Source organism: Bufo bufo, chromosome 1, assembly GCF_905171765.1.
Source record: "Bufo bufo chromosome 1, aBufBuf1.1, whole genome shotgun sequence".
Classification (NCBI taxonomy): domain Eukaryota; kingdom Metazoa; phylum Chordata; class Amphibia; order Anura; family Bufonidae; genus Bufo; species Bufo bufo.
This window is the reverse complement of record NC_053389.1, coordinates 580,073,515-580,096,646: the sequence shown is the minus strand read 5'-3', so window position 1 is coordinate 580,096,646 and position 23,132 is coordinate 580,073,515. Positions and strand designations below refer to the sequence as shown.

The 23,132-nt window shown below is 39.9% G+C and overlaps 1 protein-coding gene across 1 annotated transcript in view; it reads right to left on the bottom strand.

Moving 5' to 3' along the window:
• Positions 1–23,132, bottom strand: part of ITIH5 (inter-alpha-trypsin inhibitor heavy chain 5) — a 111,736-nt gene that overhangs the window by 4,174 nt on the left and 84,430 nt on the right. The window contains exons 10-12 of the mRNA XM_040413310.1: positions 12,047–12,600; positions 9,664–9,717; positions 5,299–5,415 (exon numbers count right to left, since the gene is read on the bottom strand). Coding sequence (XP_040269244.1) covers positions 5,299–5,415; positions 9,664–9,717; positions 12,047–12,600 — 725 coding nt within the window. The remainder of the gene's footprint in view (positions 1–5,298; positions 5,416–9,663; positions 9,718–12,046; positions 12,601–23,132) is intronic.

Genomic DNA, 23,132 nt, shown 5'->3' with positions numbered 1-23,132 from the left:
ATGTAACCCATATATGCCTAATTAAATTTGTACAATTTAAAGGGTGGAAGGGGGACATAAGCAGGAGAAAAGCATGCACAAGTAATACCATAAAATAAACCATTCAGAGGAGTAACTATAATTCATAGCAAAAAGGATGGGCCCTACCAGCTAGTGTAAGAAAATTTAATCAGCACCATACATAGCAGTAATTAAAGGGATGTAAAACAGCATAATATATCAGAAAACCCACATTATAGCAAAAAGCCACTATATTGTTATTTTCCACAAAAAGATGCAATGTTTCTGCCCCTGCCCAAGACCCCTCCTCACCACAGGGCTCCATAGTGAGTGTTGTGGCTGCTATGGCTATAGTTATGCCCATGCTAGCATTCTTTAAATCTAACATTCATATTAAAAATGGAAAAACAGTCTCAAACGTGTCATGTAAAAGTGAATTAACCTTGACCTAAAAAATTTTCATTATTTTTTGTAGAAATTAATAATTGGAGTGGAATAGTAGGGGGTTTGAACTCAGGATTAACAGGAATCAAGAAGCAGAACACAAGAGGCCTGCATTGAGGAGCTAAAGTGAATGAGGATAGGCTACATTAAGATACCTTTTTTACTATGGGTTTTTTTATTTATTTTTGTTCTTGTTACTTTTCTGCATTTCTTTCCAAAAATTACACGGAAATTTTGCCAATTTTTAGTAATTTAGGATGTTCTTTCATAAATATCACCCAAATGGCCAAATACTTTAATAGCATCTCTTAAAGGCAATGTTCCTGCAGAAAATAACCTATTTCTTAAATCAAGTCTTTAACCCCTTCACGCAACATCTTGTACATGTACGTGGGGGAATGTGGTGCCTCACCGCATCCCCACGTGCATGTACGTGATCGGCTTTCTGTGTCAGCGCAGGGAGCGAAGCGCTGAAGCTTCAGTGAAGCCGGCGTGCTGGGGTTGCTAGGCAACCAGAGAAGCCGGCAGGAACTGTATAGGAGCTCTGACCCGCCCGCGATCGCTGTGATTGGTCCATTACTGCAGAGGGACCAATCGCAGCGCATCGGGGCAGGTAAAGGGGGGTTAGGGAGGGACTATGTGCTTCTCCTTCTCTGATCGCCCCAATTCCTGTCAGGGAAGCGATCAGAGAAGGAGATAGTGTGAAAATCTTCCCGACCTATATCGAGTATACTCGTCATGGAGCACTGCTACTTAGCGCGCCATGATGAGTATACACGTCATGGCATTTAACTGTCACCATGTCTGCAGACATGGTGACATCGCTGAGATCCCGGCTGTTACACACAGCCAGGCACCTTGGGTCAATGCCGAGGGGGTTCCTGTGACCCCCCCCCTATCGGAGATCGCTGCAAACCGCTTTGTAGCGCTTTCTGCAGTTTCTGATCCCCGCGGTCCCTGACCGCGGGGATCAGAAACTTTAGTATGTCCAAAATAAAGATTTTTCACCCCCCCTGCACCCCTGAATGATATTATTTGGGCGGGTGGTGCAGGGGGGGTGTTGCAGGCAGTGCGGGAGGTGCGGTAAGGTGCGGGAGGCGGGCGGTGCGGCAGGCGGGATCGCGATCCCCCGCCCGCCTACCCTTGAATGATCGTTGGCATCTAGTGGGTATACCAGGGTGCCAGCACATTGCTGGCACCCTGGTATAAATGGCTGACATCTGCGATGCGATGTCAGCCGTTTAACCCTTTCCATACAGCGGTCCGTACGGACCGCTGTATGGAAAAGGTTAACAGCGCAGGGAGCTCCCTCCCTCTCCCATCGGGGTGCTGCTGTGCCTTTGCAGCCCCCCGATGGGAGAGGGAGAGAGCCCCCAGAGAGCCCCCCTCAGCCCTGTGCTTACCCTTAAAGGCCCCGTCTGCGCAGTTCTGACCAGTACTGAGCAGACGGGGAAGGTTCCCATGGCAACAGGACGCCTCTCAGGCATCCTGCTGTCCATGGTGCTGAACAGATCTATGCTAAAAGCATAGATCTGTTCAGTGTAAGTAAAATACAGTGCAGTACAGTATATATTGTACTGTACTGTATTATACAGACATCAGACCCACTGGATCTTGAAGAACCAAGTGGGTCTGGGTCCGAAAAAAAGTGAAAAAAGTAAAGTTTCAAAAAAACACATTTATCACTGAATAAAAAATTAAATAAAAAAATACACTACACATATTAGGTATCACCGCGTCCGTAACGACCTGATCTATAAAACGGTCATGTTACTTTCCCCGCACGGTGAACGCCATAAAAATAAAAAAATAAAAACTATGAGGAAATTGAAATTTTGCCCACCTTACTTCCCATAAAAGGTAATAAAAGTGATCAAAAAAGTCGCATATACGCCAAAAAAGTACCAATCAAACCGTCACCTCATCCCGCAAAAAATGAGCCCTTACATGAGACAATGGCCCAAAAAATAAAAAAACTATGGGTCTATAGAACCTGATCTATAAAAATACCACATGACCTAACCCCTCAGGTGAACACTGTAAAAAAATTAAATAAAAACGGTGTCAAAAAAGCTATTTTTTTGTTACCTTACATCACAAAAAGTGTAATAGCAAGCGATCAAAAAGTCATATGCACCCCAAAATAGTACCAATCGAACCGTTATCTCATCCCGCAAAAATGATACCCAACCTGAGACAATCGCAAAAAAAACTGAAAAAACTATGGCTCTCAGACTATGGAGACACTAAAACATGTTTTTTTTGTGTCAAAAATAATATTATTGTGTAAAACCTAAATAAATAAAAAAAGTATACATATTAGGTATCGTCACGTCCGTAAGAACCTGCTCTATAAAAATAGCACATGATCTAACCTGTCAGATGAACGTTGTAAATAATAAAAAATAAAAACAGTGCCAAAACAGCTATTTTTTGGCAAATTTTCCATTTTAATTCATTTTTCCCCATAACAAAGCAAGGGTTAACAGCCAAACAAAACTCAATATTTATTGCCCTGATTCTTTAGTTTATAGAAATGCCCCATATGTGGTCGTAAACTGCTGTATGGCCACACGGCAGGGCGCAGAAGGAAAGGAGCGCCATATGGTTTTTGGAAGGCAGTTTTTGCTGGACTGGTTTTTTGACACCATGTCCCATTTGAAGCCCCCCCCCCGATGCACCCCTAGAGTGTAAACTCCAGAAAATGACCCCATTTTGGAAACTACACCCTTCAAGGTATTCAAAACTGATTTCACAAACTTTGTTAACCCTTTAAGTGTTCCACAAGAGTTAATGGCAAATGGAGATGAAATTTCTGAATTTCTATTTTTTGTTACTTTGCCTCACAAAAAGTGTAATATAGAGCAACCAAAAATCATATGTACCCTAAAATAGTACCAACAAAACTGCCACCTTATCCCGTAGTTTCCAAAATGGGGCCACTTTTTTGGAGTTTCTAACCTAGGGGTGAATCAGGGGGCTTTAAATGGGACATGGTGTCTAAAAACAATCCAGCAAAATCTGCCTTCCAGAAACCATATGGTGTTCCTTTCCTTCTGCGCCCTGCCGTGTGCCCGTACAGCAGTTTACGACCACATATGGGGTGTTTCTGTAAACTACAGAATCAGGGCCATAAATAAAGAGTTTTGTTTTGCTGTTAACCCTTGCTTTGTTACTGGAAAAAAAATATTAAAATGGAAAATCTGCCGAAAAAGTGAAATTTTGAAATTGAATCTCTATTTTCCATTAATTCTTGTGGAACACCTAAAGGGTTAACAACGTTTGTAAAATCAGTTTTGAATACCTTGAGGGGTGTAGTTTCTTAGATGGGGTCACTTTTATGGAGTTTCTACTCTAGAGGTGCATCAGGGGGCTTCAAATGGGACATGGTGTCAAAAAAAACAGTCCTGCAAAATCTGCCTTCCAAAAACCGTATGGCATTCCTTTCCTTCTGCGCCCTGCCGTGTGCCCGAACAGCGGTTTACGACCACATATGGGGTGTTTCTGTAAACTACAGAATCAGGGCCATAAATAATGAGTTTTGTTTGGCTGTTAACCCTTGCTTTGTTACTGGAAAAAATGGATTAAAATTGTAAATTTGCAAAAAAATAGAAATTCTGAAATTTCATCTCCATTTGCAAATAACTCTTGTGGAACACATAAATGGTTAACAAAGTTTGTAAAATCAGTTTTGAATACCTTGAGGGGTGTAGTTTCCAAAATGGGGTCTTTTTTGGGTGGTTTCAATTATGTAAGCCTCACAAAGTGACTTCAGACCTGAACTGGTCCTTAAAAAATGGGTTTTGGAAATTCTCTGAAAAATGCTTCTAAACTTCTAAGCCTTGTAACGTCCCCAAAAAATAAAATATCATTCCCAAAATTATCCAAACATGAAGTAGACATATGGGGAATGTAAAGTAATAACTATTTTTGGAGGTATTACTATGTATTATAGAAGTAGAGAAATTGAAACTTGAAAATTTTCTAATTTTTCCAAATTTTTGGTAAATTTGGTATTTTTTTATAAAAAAATATTTAATTTTTTGACTCCATTTTACCAGTGTCATGAAGTACAATATGTGACGAAAAAACTATCTCAGAACGGCCTGGATAAGTAAAAGCGTTTTAAAGTTATTCACACATAAACTGACACTGGTCAGATTTGCAAAAAATAGCCTGGTCCTTAAGGTGAAAAATGGCTTGGTCCTGAAAGGGTTAAATTAAATATATTGTTTTAAATGTTTTATTTTTATTTTTTCCATATCACTATTTAAAAAAAAACTATCATAAAATCATTTCATACTGGCCACCAGGCCTTAAATATGGCAAGATTTCCTTTGCTTTGAGAGCAGACACATGGGCCATTGACACAACAGACTATAGCTGATTTCGTTGACTTCTGTAGGAAAGTTTTCTAGGCATGCTCTGTGGCCTGTGCCTATAAAATTCTCCTACACAGGATCCACCATTAACAGTAGGTGATATCACCGCTTATCTACTCTCTCCTGACCTCTTCATGAGGGAGTAGATAAGTGGTGATATCACCTACTGTGAATGGTGGATCCTGTGTTGTTTATACTGCCTGTAATGATAATGAGATGGTTAATGTAAAGTTAGCTGAACAAAACCAGAAATTTCAGTATATTATTAGGCCTAGTGGCAAGTTAAAAAACTGAATGATTTTAGATATTTTTTAAAATATAGATAGTGACATGATAAATTAAAACAAAAATAACAAAAACCTGTAATAAAATATGTATAATATTAAAATGTGCGTTACACATGCCCTATAAGATGCTTCTACATATAAATGTACAATTTGGTTAATTAATCATGCATTTTGTCAGAACTTACCAGAGTTTTTGTGGTCTGACACAAGTCTCAGTATGTCACCGGGTTCACCATCAATATTGAAGCACACTGTCAACTTACTCAATGGGAAGTCGACAACAAAATGGGGATCGCCATCCGCTAACAGGATGCATAAATATACAAAAGGTCAGCTGAGAATATTATATCCAGGTTAAATACAAAGGTTTCCATACAAAGATTGTTAATTCGTCTTGTTTTTACAGATCCAAATATATCGAGTCTATTCTTTTCAATCTTTTAAGTCAACAGTCTGAACTGATTCTTGGTGTGCAGCCAACAAAGTAACTTTCTACAGTAATAAATTTAAGCTGGGCAAGTACTATATCTAGACCGAATACAAATCTAATTTTAATTTGCAGGGAATAATTACATCATGAGTGCCAAGCAGATAGATGCAGCATGTTATAGAGCAGGAGAAACTGAGCAGATTGATATATAGTTTTGTGAGAAAAGATTTAGCAAAACTTAATATACTGTAGTAATCAAAATATCTGCACTTTCTGAGCTCAGTAACCAATTGGGTGGTCAGTGATTGACAGCTATCTCTGTGTACATACTTATACAGGGAAGGTTGTCGTTCCCTGATAAGACAATACACTTGGTCAGTGTCGGACTGGGGTACCTAGGACCCACCAGTATCATTTATTTTTGGGGCCCACCGTACGGATACATTCAAATATAATAAATAATCTGAAAAACTTTTTATATGAACATAGGCTGGTGGAGGTGCTGTACATTGAATATATGTATGTAGTGCAGTAAGTATAATGTGTTATCTGCCACTTGTGCAGGGGGTGGGAGACTAAGGGCCCACTTTGCCCAGGGGCCCACTGGAGGATTCCCCTGTACCCCTGTGGACCAGTCTGAGCCTGCACTTGGTCCGTAAGCTCAGAATAAGCAAAGATTTCATTGAATAAATTACAATTAAAGGGGTTGTCTGGGTTCAGAGCTGAATTCGGACATATCCCCATTTTCATTCCTCCGTCCCCTCTGACATGAAAGACGCCAGCTAGGGCAGCGCCAAAGCCCGCCCATGGGTGCTGGTGACATCACCGGCAACACTGCTAGGTGGAAGCATCCGTCTAGCCATGTATAATATAAACAAACAAATCCTTGCCCTGCGCGATCAAGCGCAGGGCAGGGGGAGAGCGTCTGATGCTTATATCAGGGGGCTGCCTGGGTGAGAATGGGGATATGTCCAAGTTCAGCTCTGAACCCGAACAGCCCCTTTCAAATGTAAACCTTTGAAAAAAAATGTTTCTTTGAATCGCCATGTTCTGACATAACTTTTTATATTTCCATCTACAGAGCTGTGTGAGATGCTGTTTTTATTGGTAGTATTTTGAGCACTTTTTTTTCATGCATGATAACTATATCTATATTTATTCCTACATGTAAAATTCGGAAAGGGCGATAATTTTATTTTTTTATATATTGTGTTTTTTTAAAACTTTATTATTTTTTTACTGTAATTTTGACAGAGAGCCCCCTCCCTCTATCTAATCCCTCAGGTGCCATGGTTGCTATTCAATTCAGCATCTGCGGGGTTAAATGACCTAGCCTGGAGTTACCTCCATTCGCGATCATTGCGGCCAGGTGCCAGCTATATTACACAGCCTGCACTCCCTGCTTATAGAGCAGGCTCAAGGCCCTATTACGCGGAGTGAATATTGTACAGATTCTCGTGCATGGCAGCGAAAATGAATGAGAATCACGTGATATAATATAGTTTCTCGTCCATCGTGATCTTTCAGCATGCTAAAAAATTATCGTTCCTCATTAATAAATCGTATAATATGGAGTCGTCTACCTGCTAACAATCTCATACATGCCTTGTCACCAAGCATCTATCCCCCATATTTACATGTAATAACATTTAAAATCGAACGAGTAACGACTGCAAGTACCAATGGTTATCTATTTGTATAATAAGCAAAATTGTCGACATTAATGAGTCACTACATCTTCGATCATTTATAGTGATCTGTATGACATCTGCTGGTGTAATAGTACCTTCAGCTCACGAGCATGCTTGCACCACTACTGTAGATTCCTTTAATTGAATAAATAAAATTTTTACAGCTATCTGTCTTCTCGCATTTTCTTGCAGACTATACCCAACTACCCATGGCCCATATAACTCCATATATAAACTTTTATATATATATATATATATATATATATAAATATATATATATATATATATATATATATATATATGTGGATATAAAAAGTCTACACAGGTTTCTGTGCTGTAAATAAAGAGACAAAGATAAATCATTTCAGAACTTTTTCCACCTTTAATGTGACGTATAAACTGTACCACTCAATTGAAAAACAAACTGAAATCTTTTAGGTGGAGGGAAAAAAATAAAAAAAGAAGAAGAACATCCGAGCCAGACTACATTTTGCAAAAACACATCTGAAGTCTCCCAAAAGCATGTGGGAAAAGGTGTTATGGTCTGATGAAACCAAGGTTGAACTTTTTGGCCATAATTCCAAAAGATATGTTTGGCGCAAAAACAACACTGCACATGACCAAAAGAACACCATACCCACAGTGAAGCATGGTAGTGGCAGCATCATGCTTTGGGGCTGTTTTTCTTCAGCTGGAACTGGGGCCTTAGTTAAGCTAGAGGGAATTATGAACAGTTCCAAATACCAGTCAATATTGGAACAAAACCTTCAGGCTTCTACTAGAAAGCTGAACATGAAGAGGAGCTTCATCTTTCAACATGACAACGACCCAAAGCATACATTCAAATCAACAAAGGAATGGCTTTACCAGAAGAAGATTACAGTTTTGGAATGGCCCAGCCAGAGCCCAGACCTGAATCTGATTGAAAATCTGTGGGGTGATCTGAAGAGGGCTGTGCACAGGAGATGCCCTCGCAATCTGACAGATTTGGAGTGTTTTTGCAAAGAATAGTGGGCAAATCTTGCCAAGTCAAAATGTGCCATGCTGATAGACTCATACCCAAAAAGTATTACTGAGTGCTGTAATAAAATCAAAAGGTGCTTCAACAAAGTATTAGTTTAAGGGTGTGCACACTTATGCAACCATATTATTTTATTTTTATATTTTTTCTTCCCTCTACCTAAAAGATTTCAGTTTGTTTTTCAATTGAGTGGTACAGTTTATAGGTCACATTAAAGGTGGAAAAAGTTCTGAAATGATTTATCTTTGTCTAATTTTTTTTACATTACAGAAACCTGACATTTTAACAGGGGTGTGTAAAATTTTTATATCCACTATATATACACTCACCTAAAGAATTATTAGGAACACCATACTAATACGGTGTTGGACCCCCTTTTGCCTTCAGAACTGCCTTAATTCTACGTGGCATTGATTCAACAAGGTGCTGATAGCATTCTTTAGAAATGTTGGCCCATATTGATAGGATAGCATCTTGCAGTTGATGGAGATTTGAGGGATGCACATCCAGGGCACGAAGCTCCCGTTCCACCACATCCCAAAGATGCTCTATTGGGTTGAGATCTGGTGACTGTGGGGGCCATTTTAGTACAGTGAACTCATTGTCATGTTCAAGAAACCAATTTGAAATGATTCGAGCTTTGTGACATGGTGCATTATCCTGCTGGAAGTAGCCATCAGAGGATGGATACATGTTCTCATTCTGTTTACGCCAAATTTGGACTCTACCATTTGAATGTCTCGACAGAAATCGAGACTCATCAGACCAGGCAACATTTTTCCAGTCTTCAACAGTCCAATTTTGGTGAGCTCGTGCAAATTGTAGCCTCTTTTTTCCTATTTGTAGTGGAGATGAGTGGTACCCGGTGGGGTCTTCTGCTGTTGTAGCTATCCGCCTCAAGGTTGTGCGTGTTGTGGCTTCACAAATGCTTTGCTGCATACCTCGGTTGTAACGAGTGGTTATTTCAGTCAACGTTGCTCTTCTATCAGCTTGAATCAGTCGACCCATTCTCCTCTGACCTCTAGCATCCACAAGGCATTTTTGCCCACAGGACTGCCGCATACTGGATGTTTTTCCCTTTTCACACCATTCTTTGTAAACCCTAGAAATGGTTGTGCGTGAAAATCCCAGTAACTGAGCAGATTGTGAAATACTCAGACCGGCCCGTCTGGCACCAACAACCATGCCACGCTCAAAATTGCTTAAATCACCTTTCTTTCCCATTCTGACATTCAGTTTGGAGTTCAGGAGATTGTCTTGACCAGGACCACACCCCTAACTGCATTGAAGCAACTGCCAGGTGATTGGTTGACTAGATAATTGCATTAATGAGAAATAGAACATGTGTTCCTAATAATTCTTTAGGTGAGTGTATATTATTGTATTTATTTTCCCCCAATAAAATTACCTGATGTTTTTGACATCGTTGGTTTGTTCTTGCTTGCTAGTTTAGATGGAATTTCTATAAATACAAAAATAAAATTATAACACATATTACTCTACATTTCCTTGCCAAAAAACATCTGATGCTCTTGTGCTTCCTTTTGATAACATATTTCCGTTGAAAAATATTTACACAGAGATATTGTAAAATATACACTTTGAACTCCCACTGTTAGGAAAACTGACCTGTACCTTCACTTCTACAATCATATTGCAAAGGATATTTTAAGTCTTAATGCAGGATATACAGTAAATGTGGAAAATCACAATATTCCTCAGCTATTGCTTTGGCATTCATACTGTTCTTGCACTCTGATTTAATTTTAGTTCAATTAACATTTTAGTTCATGACCAGGGGTATTTTTGCCTTGATGCCTAGAGCACAACAAAAAAAATTCTGTGGTTTGCTCCAAATTTTTATTTTATTGTATTTTTTGGGGGGGAAGAACACATACGGGTACTTTCACACTAGCATTTTTCTTTTCTGGCACTGAGTTCCAAACCTAGGGGCTCAGTACCAGAAAAGAACTGATCAGTTTTATCCTAATGCATTCTGAATGGAGACAAATCTGTTCAGGATGTCTTCAGTTCAGTCTTTTTGACTTTTCAGGATGGACATAATACCGCAGCATGCTGCGGTTTTATCTCCGTCCAAAATTCTGGAACACTTGCTGGAGTGCCGGATCGAAATGTATTAGTGCCGGATCCAGCATTAAAAATACCGCAATGCAGGATCCGTCCTTCCAGTCTGCGCATGCGCAGACCTTTAAAAATGTGAAAAAAAAATATAGAAACGGATCCGTTTGTCCATATGACAAACGGACAGATGGATCCATTCTTGCAATGCATTATTGTGAGAAGGATCCGCATCCAGATCCATCTACAAATGCTGTCCGTCTACAAATGCTCTCTTATTATTTCAAACTGGAGCAGATATAATTTCATTTTAAAAGTCTTAAGTAGGAAAAATTTGAAATATAGTTAACAATTTTTTATAATGATACCAAATATGTTACATTGTTTAATATCATAGCATCTAGAACAAAGACTCCATTTCAGTTTTTCAGATAAACGTTTTTTGTTAGTTAACACACAAATGTAGATATTGCGGGGATGCCCTGGGGTTATTAAAGGGGTTTTCCAGGAATCAATATCAATATCTGATCTGTGGGGGGTCAGACACCCAGCATTCCGGCCAATCAGCTGTTTGAAGAGGCAGGGTTCTCTGGTCAGTCCAGCACCCTTCTCACAGCTAACCAAGCACAGTGCCATACATTGTACAGTGGCTGTGCTTGGTATTACAGCTCAGTCCCATTCACTTGAATGGGGCTGAGTTGCAACTAAGCCATGTGACTGATGAATGTGATGTCACTGGCCTAGGAAGAGGCTGCAGCTCTCACTATTTAAACAGGTGATCATCAGGGGAGGCTAAGTCATCCTGTAGATAGGTCATCAATATATCATTCTTGGAAAACCCCTTTAATTATACATTTCAAGATACATACATTCCATGTGTTAGAAAAGTATTAATGCTCAAGAAGCTGAATCCCATGTAGTGGGCATTCGTGTGATGCGGGATGTCTCATAGGCAGGGGCTTTTGAATTTTTTTTTACTGCTTTACAATTTTTTTTTTCTAATTTACATTTATATATTTTGTTATTTTACAATTTAATGTATTTACTTTTTTCTTTCATTTATGCAACATATGTGGGTTCCCTACTGTTCCCGTTTACAGATCACTATTAACAGTGATCTAATGGTAACAGCCCATTAGTTCACTGTTGCCCGTGACCTGTATGCAGAGGCATACAGAAAACTCGCAGATCACATCTTTTCTGCATGACACGCAAGTTAACAGGTTTCTGGCGCATTAATCTATCTAATGCAAGAAAGAGGTCAATTAGAGTAAAAGGAGATAAATTAAATGTTCTGATTTTTAAATGCTGTAGCTATTTATTATTTTTTTTTTTTAAACTTCCCTGGAGTTGACCATTTTGCAGGCATACATATCTTTGCCGTATAGTGTAATTTATGGCAGCTGAAAAGACTGGGAGTCAATTTCCAGGGAACTATAGACTAGTACAGTCTCCAGGATGTGATGGAGTGCAGACCCCTTCCTCAGAGACTCAGTCTCATGGACTCAGGGGAAATGGCTTAAATCTACACCAGGGAGAGACTTAAGACCGACGTGGAAAACACCAGTCTTAATAAATGGCCCACTTAGTTTTTATGGATTTTCGCATAAAACACCAACATTCTTTTAGAATAGAGTTATAATATAAAGCTGATTTAAATATCTCATTTAGTCTACATTCCCTTTAAGAACATAAAACTGTGATGGTATTACCTTGAGTAACTTTTTTTCCTTGCAGTGTGAGTAGTTTCTGACCAATCCCCTCTGTATAAAGGGGGCTTGAATCCTCTTTGGGAAAATCTGCCTGGAATCCATTGTCTTTGACCTCAAGCAATGTAAATGGAGTCACAAAATTATACTTCAGTGCAAGTCTGCCGGCTTTTCTTGTAATTGCCTCTTTTTCGACATCACTGTCACTTTTATGCCAAGCTGTCAGAAATTCCTTGAATGCCAGGTAACCCCACAGCCGTTCTATGTGGTTCTTGTATTCCTCACCGTCCTCAAGGATTTCAGATCCAGTAATCTCATTTTGTCCAGCACCTTCAATCTTTATATCTGCTTCAAGGATAACATATTTATTGCTGTTGCTTGCTTTGATTTCCACGTGCAGGATATCTTTGGAATGGTTAAGAAGCTTTCCAGCCACCACAATTTCAGACCCATTAAAGTAGTTATAGAACATGTTCTGAGTTATGTACTCAACACTGTCTTCTGGGTAGTCGATGCGTATGTCAGACAACAGAGGCGTCCCAATTTCATCATAAAACCTAAAATGCAAATATTATTTTAGCGTGACAGTCTACTTGCAATGCACATCGGTCAATGACTGTCCTTCTATATCACTAATATATTAATGCATTAAGAAAAATGGTAAAAAGCTAATACTGAAAACTGCCTGCTTGTCAATGGAGTTGAAAAGCTGCATTTACATGCAGAGATCATCTCCACTGTATGGGGATGAGTGATAGCTACTGCCATTGCTTGTCCTTATACAGAGTCCAACCTTTTTATATTGATGAGCTATCCTCAGGATAGGTCATCAGTATCTGATCGACGGGGATCCGACAATCAGCTGTTTGGGGGGACTACGATGCTCCAGTGACCACCGCTGCCTCCTCACAGCTCACCAGGCACATCTATGGGGCTGTGCTGTGCCTAGGCAATGTGACTAAAGAACGTGGCATCACTGGCCTCACAGGAGAGCCATAGCCTTCTCAAAATGCTGATCGGCTGATCAGATCTCTATAAAAAGTTCAGAAAACTCCTTTAATCCACATCGATTGAATATAATTCATCAGCAAAGCAAGTTAAAAGAATTAATTACAATATTTTTTCTAATATGTATACATATATGAGAGGTATATTATGTGGTGAGATTGTAAAAACAAAAAGATTATTCAAGAAAAAAGAAACATTTTTAGAACACCACGTCAAGGACACAGATCTCGTTTACATAGATGGGAAAACGTAACAATCAAAGAGCATGTTGACCAACCTCTTTGCAAAACTATAATGATTATTTAATAGAGACAGCTGAAAGTGTTGAGTTATTTGCAAGTGGTAAAAGTCTTTAGGATGGGGATAGGCCTGGAAAGCAGCTAGCTGCAATTGTCATCTCTCAGAGTCCCACGTTACGTGTGCCAGGATTAAGAAATAGTCAAGGGATAATATATAGTGACCCGGAATTGATTTAGAATATATTTTTGGATTTTATCAGGAACTGTATACATTGAGTGTCGGTTATAATGAGAACAATAAAAAAAAATGCAAACAAGAACTGATAAGGAATCTCCTTGAAGTGTTTAAAGGGGTTATCCCATGACTAATGTAAAAAATGAAAATCAGGCCTCATATAGGACATGACAATCTCTTACTAACAAAGCTAGAACCACCCCTGGACCTCACATGGATCCAGAGATCTCCACATTCATTGCTCTGGTAGATTTATATCAAACTGACAGCTCAAGGGGAGTGTCTTTTCTGCTGCAGCTAAGGGGGCGTGTCTCAGCTCTCCCTATCACAGCTCAGGAGGCAGATGGAAGGATGAAACTGAGTATGTGCGACCTTCTCAGGGAGCAGGTCAAAGAAATAAGAAAAAGAACAAACTTCAGGTGGCGTTATAAAGGTACATTTTAGTAAATAACTCAGTGGCTATTCTAAATTTTTAATTACATGCAATTAGAAAAGTATTCAGATCCAGGTTCTGGTTTGAAAACTGTAGAATATTTTATGTGGGACAACTCCTTTAAAGCGAACCTTTCACCGGGATTTTGTGTATAGAGCTGAGGACATAGGTTGCTAGATGGCTGCTAGCACATCTGCAATACCCAGTCCCCATAGCTCTGTGTGCTTTTATTGTGTAAAAAAAAACGATTTGATACATATGCAAATTAACCTGAGATGAGTCCTGTATGTGAGATGAGTCAGGGACAGGACTCATCTAAGGTTAATTTGTATATGTATCAAATCGTTTTTTTTACACAATAAAAGCACACAGAGCTATGGGGACTGGGTATTGCGGATGTGCTAGCAGCCATCTAGCAGCCCATGTCCTCAGCTCTATACACAAAATCCTGGTGACAGGTTCCCTTTAACTGAAACAGGATACAGTGCTACAACTGATGGAAGAAGCAACTATTGTATTGATTCCTAAAACGGACAAGGATATTCATGACCCAGGTTCATATTGACTGATTTTGCTTTAAATAATGATGTTAACATATTGGCGACTAGATTATATAAAGTAATAGGTTCTCTTATATACAAGGATAAGTGTACACTTCTTCCCTAAAGGTCAATCTCACATTATATACATAGGCTCTTTGCAAATATACAGTGTGGAAGTGGTGGAGGCCTCCGCTCCATACTATCTTTAGATGCTAAGGCCTCAGTGTTGGAGACTGGCTATTATGATAAGGGAGGACCAGTTGACTGGGGGGTTTGAGATGAGGGGCAGAAAGAACAAGACCTCCCTTTATGCCGATCACCGCTTCATTTTTTTGGCAGATACAAACTCATCACTTAGCACCTTATCCGGCTTATAGGGAAGTATGGAAATTATTCAGGGATTACTATTAATTGGAAAAAAATTGTTTCCATTTCCTGGAGTGAATATCTAGGGATGTTTTACTAGACTTGAGCCTCAATGAAGTTTTAAATACTTAGGTGTGATCTCTCAGAATACTTTTGCATATGTAGACCTGAACATTCTTCTAAAAAAAAATAGTGCAAAAATCTAATTATGGAATTTTTTACGATAATTCAGGGTAGACAGAATAGGTTTCATTAAAATGATAGTTCACCCCTAATTGTTCTATTTTATGTCTACTGTAAGGCCTCAGTATTTATTGGAAATAATATTTTCAAAAAGATAGAGGGGGGGGGGGGGGAGAAAAGACTGAAGTTGTCTATTGTTACACTTCCATACCAATTAGGTGGGTTGGCAGTCCCTAACATGAAAGTATATTTTATAATATCCCAGCTTGCTCTCTTTATGAAGTGATGGAACAATATGATTTTCTTAATTTTTTTAATGTTTTTGATTTGTTTGAAACTGGTCAGTTAGGTTGTAGTAGTTTGGGCCAGAGCTCCATCTTTAGAATATATAAAAAAATTGGGGACGGATTCAAGAACGTTACTGGTGTTAAGTGCTCACTGTATGTTACCCCTTTTTGGTACAACAAGTGGCTGGGAGTTGAGGTGAACAAAGCCATTAGCTATTATTGGATAACTGGGATATAAGGGGAAATTCTTTTTGAGATATAGTCAGCTTAAAGATATAGTTGGGTTATTGACCTTAAGAATTTACTCTGCACACAAAATAACAAATTGGTCCATACGTTAGTTAATTGGAGAGGAAAAAATAAATTTATATCCTTGCTATATGGTAATCTTATGGATTTATCAGCTAGAATGTTATTTTCAAATATAGAAGTAAATGAGAGGGAGAGTGGATCGGCAGGATATTTGAGTTAACCATAATATATTTTTAGATAATTTGCATAAGGTTACCCAGTTTTTCATTTTGCATCTGATCAATTATTCGCTTATGTGGTTGTTTAAAACAAGAATCAGGTCCTATGTGGAATGCACTAGATGCTCCATGTTAGATGCAGATATTGCTGATATGTGGTGTAGATGCCCAAAGATCCAGCCATCTTGGGATAGCTTAAATGAAATTATAGGATATATCTATAAATGACAACTTCAAAACTCATTTTATACTTGTAATCTGGGTAGCATGAATCAGGTTACGTATTCCAAAGCGAATGAACAAATGATATACAAACTATTCTAAGCTCGCTTGACTATTGCTATAAAATGGATGTTTTCATCAGATCCAACTGAGGATGAGTGGATTCATGCTTTTAACCAGGTTAGGATTATTGATAAATGGTATATAAAGAAAAAATGTTCTCCCTTATAGGAGAAAAACTGGTCCCCTTGGGTAACTTCAGTTGGAAAAATATAAGGATATTTCTGAGTTAGAAAAGGTAAAGTTTTTTTTTGTACATCAGAACTCACAAGGTGGGGGTAGACTTTGGGAAAGAAAAAAAAATGACAAGTAATTAAAATAAATGAACAAACATTAAACTAAAAGGGACAAGCCATGACCATAAGAGCCTACAAATACATGGAATAGAAATTACCTAACAGGTAGATGCTGTTAATTTTGTCCAGGGGTCAAGCCCTTTATCCTTGCGACACAATTATAAATAAATCTGTATGAACCAGTACACATGAGCAGGTACATACAGATTCAGTTCTTAAAGTTGATGTGTTGGATCAGGAAAAATGTGATGGTTAGACAACTGGGTTAGAGCATCTCCAAAACAGCAGGTCTTGTGGAGTGTTCCTGGTATGCAGTCATCAGAAACTATCAACCCATCAGGGTCATGGGCACCCAAGTCTTATTGATGCCCATGGGAAAAGAGTCTAGCCCAGCTGGTCTCATCCTAAAGAGTTGTAGCACAAACTGCAGACAAGGTTATGGCTTTAATATAAAGGAGTCAGAACACAGAATGCATCACAGCTTGCTGGATATATGGCTGTGTAGCCACAGATCGGTCATAGTTGTCTTCCTAAAGCCTGTCCACCACTGAAAGAACCTTCAATGGGTATATGAGAACTGGACCATAGAGCATTGGAAGAAGGTGGCTGACAAATAAAAAATTTTACAATATCATCTTGACGGCCAAGTGAATGTGTATAACCTTCTTCGGGAAAAGATTGAACCAGGATGTACTATGGTAGAAGGGCAATCCAGCAGATGCAATGTGATGCATTCTGTTATTCATGTGGATGTTACTTTGACACATACTACCTACTGAAACATTGTTGCTTATGAAATACAACCCTTCACAGCAATGGTGTTCATAAAAGGAAGTGGCCTCTTTGGCCAGAATAATGTGCCCTGCCACACTGCAAAAATTGTTCAGGAATGGTTTAACAAACACAACAAAGTGTTCATTGTGCCGATCCACACTGCTCAAAAAAATAAAGGGAACACTTAAACAACACAATGTAACTCCAAGTCAATCACACTTCTGTGAAATCAAACTGTCCACTTAGGAAGCAACACTGAGTAACAATCAATTTCACATGCTGTTGTGCAAATCGAATAGACAACAGGTGGAAATTATAGGCAAGTAGCAAGACACCCCCAATAAAGGAGTGGTTCTGCAGGTGGTGATCACAGACCACTTCTCAGTTCCTATGCTTCCTGGCTGATGTTTTGGTCACTTTTTAATGCTGGCGGTGCTTTCACTCTAGTGGTAGCATGAGACGGAGTCTACAACCCACACAAGTGGCTCAGGTAGTGCAGCTTATCCAGGATGGCACATCAATGCGAGCTGTGGCAAGAAGGTTTGCTGTGTCTGTCAGCGTAGTGTCCAGAGCATGGAGGCGCTACCAGGAGACAGGCCAGTACATCAGGAGACGTGGAGGAGGCCGTAGGAGGGCAACAACCCAGCAGCAGGACTGCTACCTCCGCCTTTGTGCAAGGAGGAACAGGAGGAGCACTGCCAGAGCCCTGCAAAATGACCTCCTGCAGGCCACAAATGTGCATGTGTCTGCTCAAACGGTCAGAAACAGACTCCATGAGGGTGATATGAGGGCCCGACGTCCACAGGTGGGGGTTGTGCTTACAGCCCAACACCGTGCAGGACGTTTGGCATTTGCCAGAGAACACCAAGATTGGCAAATTCGCCACTGGCGCCCTGTGCTCTTCACAGGTGAAAGCAGGTTCACACTGAGCACGTGACAGATGTGACAGAGTCTGGAGACACCGTGGAGAACATTCTGCTGCCTGCAACATCCTCCAGCATGACTGGTTTGGCATTGGGTCAGTAATGGTGTGGGGTGGCATTTCTTTGGAGGGCCGCACAGCACTCCATGTGCTCGCCAGAGGTAGCCTGACTGCCATTAGGTACAGAGATGAGATCCTCAGACCCCTTGTGAGACCATATGCTGGTGCAGTTGGCCCTGGGTTCCTCCTAATGCAAGACAATGCTAGACCTCATGTGGCTGGAGTGTGTCAGCAGTTCCTGAAAGACGAAGGCATTGATGCTATGGACTGGTCCGCCCGTTCCCCAGACCTGAATCCAATTGAGCACATCTGGGACATCATGTCTCGCTCTATCCACCAACGTCACGTTGCACCACAGACTGTCCAGGAGTTGGCAGATGCTTTAGTCCAGGTCTGGGAGGAGATCCCTCAGGAGACCGTCCGCCACCTCATCAGGAGCATGCACAGGCGTTGTAGGCAGGTCATACAGGCACGTGGAGGCCACACACACTACTGAGCCTCATTTTGACTTGTTTTAAGGACATTACATCAACGTTGGATCAGCCTGTAGTGTGTTTTTCCAGTTTAATTTTGAGTGTGACTCCAAATCCAGACCTCCATGGGTTAAAAAATTTGATTTCCATTTTTTTATTTTTGCGTGATTTTGTTGTCAGCACATTCAACTATGTAAAGAACAAAGTATTTCAGAACAATATTTAATTAATTCAGATCTAGGATGTGTTATTTTTGTGTTCCCTTTATTTTTTTGAGCAGTGTATTATCTATGGGATGTGCTTGAAAAACAAACCTGATCCACTGAGTCCCTAGCTAACAACTTCTGGGATTTAAAGTATCTGCTTCTAATGTCTTGGTGCATGTACTACAAGATATCTTCATAGGTCTTGTGGAGTCCATGTTGACTGGTCAGAGTTACACAATGGTGGCAACCATAGGGGTTGTTACCTAGCTTTACTAGAAACAAATATAACTAAAAAAGACTCAACAGAATTACATAACCATGGTTTCTTGCATCCTAGGCACTACCAGGGAAGAAAATGGCTATAAAAGTAATAATCTTTTTAAATACTTTGAGCCAGACATGTTGTGAAGAAGGAACAAAGGTTTCCTGTAATGATTTTACGTAAATAATCATAATCCCACAGTCCCACCCAGAATGAGATATGCTATCATGCAGTGCACATATAAACAGACCACACAGTGCCTAATTAAAACCACCATACAGTATTGATGCCAAATAAAAAGTATCATGATGTACATTGGCTAAATAACAAGTCCATTCAGCTGCCTAAATAACAATATTTCACCACTATAATGCATTGCAAAAATGGAACTGATAATGGGGGTTTTTATGGGGTGAGTAAATCATTCATTTTTAATTTAACAGTTAACCCATATCCAACCTTTTTGTACTTTCTTTAAAGGCAAAAAAAAATAGCAAGAAATGCTTCATTGTTTGATTGTATCCCAATATAAATACATAAAGCATAAAAATACTGGTTCATTGTATCTCTCCTGTACACTAGCAGATGTTATTTGACTTGTGAAGGTGGATAAAGATCTGCATGATGGAGCAAGCAGAATGTTAAAAAGCAATTTGCATTTTAACTCACTTGAAACGGCTATCAGTATTAGACCTACACACATAATCTCAGCATAGTATTACTTAAAGGGTAAAAAATAGCTAATTCAATTAAGCAGGCTGTGGGAAACTTCAGACGCAACTGTGTGCCTTCCCTCTAAAAAAAACTGTATTTGTATCTAAAATAACATATGAGCATGAATTCACATAATTATAAAATGGGAACAAATTATCCAAGATATAAAAAAATTATTATATACAGGGAGTGCAGAATTATTAGGCAAGTTGTATTTTTGAGGATTAATTTTATTATTGAACAACAACCATGTTCTCAATGAACCCAAAAAACTCATTAATATCAAAGCTGAATATTTTTGGAAGTAGTTTTTAGTTTGTTTTTAGTTTTAGCTATTTTAGGGGGATATCTGTGTGTGCAGGTGACTATTACTGTGCATAACTATTAGGCAACTTAACAAAAAACAAATATATACCCATTTCAATTATTTATTTTTACCAGTGAAACCAATATAACATCTCAACATTCACAAATATACATTTCTGACATTCAAAAACAAAACAAAAACAAATCAGTGACCAATATAGCCACCTTTCTTTGCAAGGACACTCAAAAGCCTGCCATCCATGGATTCTGTCAGTGTTTTGATCTGTTCACCATCAACATTGCGTGCAGCAGCAACCACAGCCTCCCAGACACTGTTCAGAGAGGTGTACTGTTTTCCCTCCTTGTAAATCTCACATTTGATGATGGACCACAGGTTCTCAATGGGGTTCAGATCAGGTGAACAAGGAGGCCATGTCATTAGATTTTCTTCTTTTATACCCTTTCTTGCCAGCCACGCTGTGGAGTACTTGGACGCGTGTGATGGAGCATTGTCCTGCATGAAAATCATGTTTTTCTTGAAGGATGCAGACTTCTTCCTGTACCACTGCTTGAAGAAGATGTCTTCTAGAAACTGGCAGTAGGACTGGGAGTTGAGCTTGACTCCATCCTCAATCCGAAAAGGCCCCACAAGCTCATCTTTGATGATACCAGCCCAAACCAGTACTCCACCTCCACCTTGCTGCCGTCTGAGTCGGACTGGAGCTCTCTGCCCTTTACCAATCCAGCCACGGGCCCATCCATCTGGCCCATCAAGACTCACTCTCATTTCATCAGTCCATAAAACCTTAGAAAAATCAGTCTTGAGATATTTCTTGGCCCAGTCTTGACGTTTCAGCTTGTGTGTTTTGTTCAGTGGTGGTCGTCTTTCAGCCTTTCTTACCTTGGCCATGTCTCTGAGTATTGCACACCTTGTGCTTTTGGGCACTCCAGTGATGTTGCAGCTCTGAAATATGGCCAAACTGGTGGCAAGTGGCATCTTGGCAGCTGCACGCTTGACTTTTCTCAGTTCATGGGCAGTTATTTTGCGCCTTGGTTTTTCCACCGCAAATTCCTCAGTAAAATAAGTATTTGTTCACCTGTAACTTCTTCTTTAAGAGGCTCCTCCACTCGTTAACTGTATTAATGGCACCTGTTTGAACTTATCAGTATAAAAGACACCTGTCGACAACCTCAAACAGTCACGCTCCAAACTCCACTATGGTCAAGACCAAAGAGTTGTTGAAGGACACCAGAAAAAAAATTGTAGACCTGCACCAGGCTAGGAAGACTGAATCTGCAATAGGCAAGCAGCTTGGTGTGAAGAAATCAACTGTGGGCGCAATTATTAGAAAATGGAAGACATACAAGACCACTGATAATCTCCCTCGATCTGGGTCTCCACGCAAGATCTCACCCCATGGGGTCAAAATGATCACAAGAATGGTGAGCAAAAATCCCAGAACCACACGGGTGGACCTAGTGAATGACCTGCAGAGAGCTGGGAATAAAGTAGCAAAGGCTACCATCAGTAACACACTACACCACCAGGGACTCAAATCCTGCAGTGCCAGACGTGTCCACCTGCTTAAGCCAGTACATGTCCGGGCCCATCTGAAGTTTTCAAGAGAGCATTTGGATGATCCAGAAGAGGATTGGGAGAATGTCATATGGTCAGATGAAACCAAAGTAGAACTTTTTGTTAAAAACTCAATTTGTTGTGTTTGGAGGAGAAAGAATTCTGAGTTGCATCCAAAGAACACCATACCTACTGTGAAGAATGGAGGTGGAAACATCATGCTTTGGGGCTGTTTTTCTGCAAGGGGACCAGGACAAATGATCCGTGTAAAGGAAAGAATGAATGGGGCCATGTTTCATGAGATTTTGAATGAAAACCTCCTTCCATCAGCAAGGGTATTGAAGATGAAACTTGGCTGGGTCTTTCAGCATGACAATGATCCCAAACACACCGCCCGGGCAATGAAGGAGTGGCTTTGTATGAAGCATTTCAAGGTCCTGGAGTGGCCTAGCCAGTCTCCAGATCTCAACCCCATAGAAAACCTTTGGAGGGAGTTGAAAGTCTGTATTGCCTAGAGACAGCCCCAAAACATCACTGCTTTAGAGGAGATCTGCATGGAGGAATGGACCAAAATACCAGCAACACTGTGTGAAAACCTTTTGAAGCCTTACAGAAAACGTTTGACCTCTGTCATTGCCAACAAAGGGTATATAACAAAGTATTGAGATGAACTTTTGTTATTGACCAAATACTTATTTTCTACCATAATTTCCAAATAAATTCTTAAAAAATCAGACAATGTGATTCTCTGAATTTTTTTTTCTCATTATGTCTCTCATAGTTGAGGTTTACCTATAATGAAAATTACAGGCATCTCTCATCTTTTTAAGTGGGAGAACTTGCACAATTGGTGCTGACTAAATAGTTTTTTGCCCCACTGTAATATGCATAATGTAATACAAAGCAAAAATACACAGTAAAAAACACACAAAAACATATATACAGACTGCATTTAGCATATTTATAAGTAATGACAGCGAACATAGCTTGTTCGCGTTCGCCTCTGCCGGGCGAACACATGCGATGTTCGGTCCGCCCCCTATACATCATCATTGAGCAAACTTTGACCCTGTACCTCACAGTCAGCAGACACATTCCAGCCAATCAGCAGCATACCCTCCCTCCCAGACCCTCCCACCTCCTGCACAGCATCCATTTTAGATTCATTCTGAAGCTGCAGTCTTAGTGAGAGGAGGGAGACTGTAACTGCTGCTGATTTAATTGGGAAATCGATAGCTAGGCTAGTGAATTCAGTGTCCACTCCAGTCCTGAAAGACTCATCTGATCTCTGCTGTAAGGACAGCGTCCTGACAGCACCCCAAAAAGCCCTTTTTAGGGCTGCAACATTAGTCTGCTTTTTTTTTTTCCTTTATATACATATTGCAGTTGCCTGGCCTGCCTGTGTGTGAGGAGCTGCAGGCCCACAGACTGTAGTGTGCCCACTGCCAGTGCTCA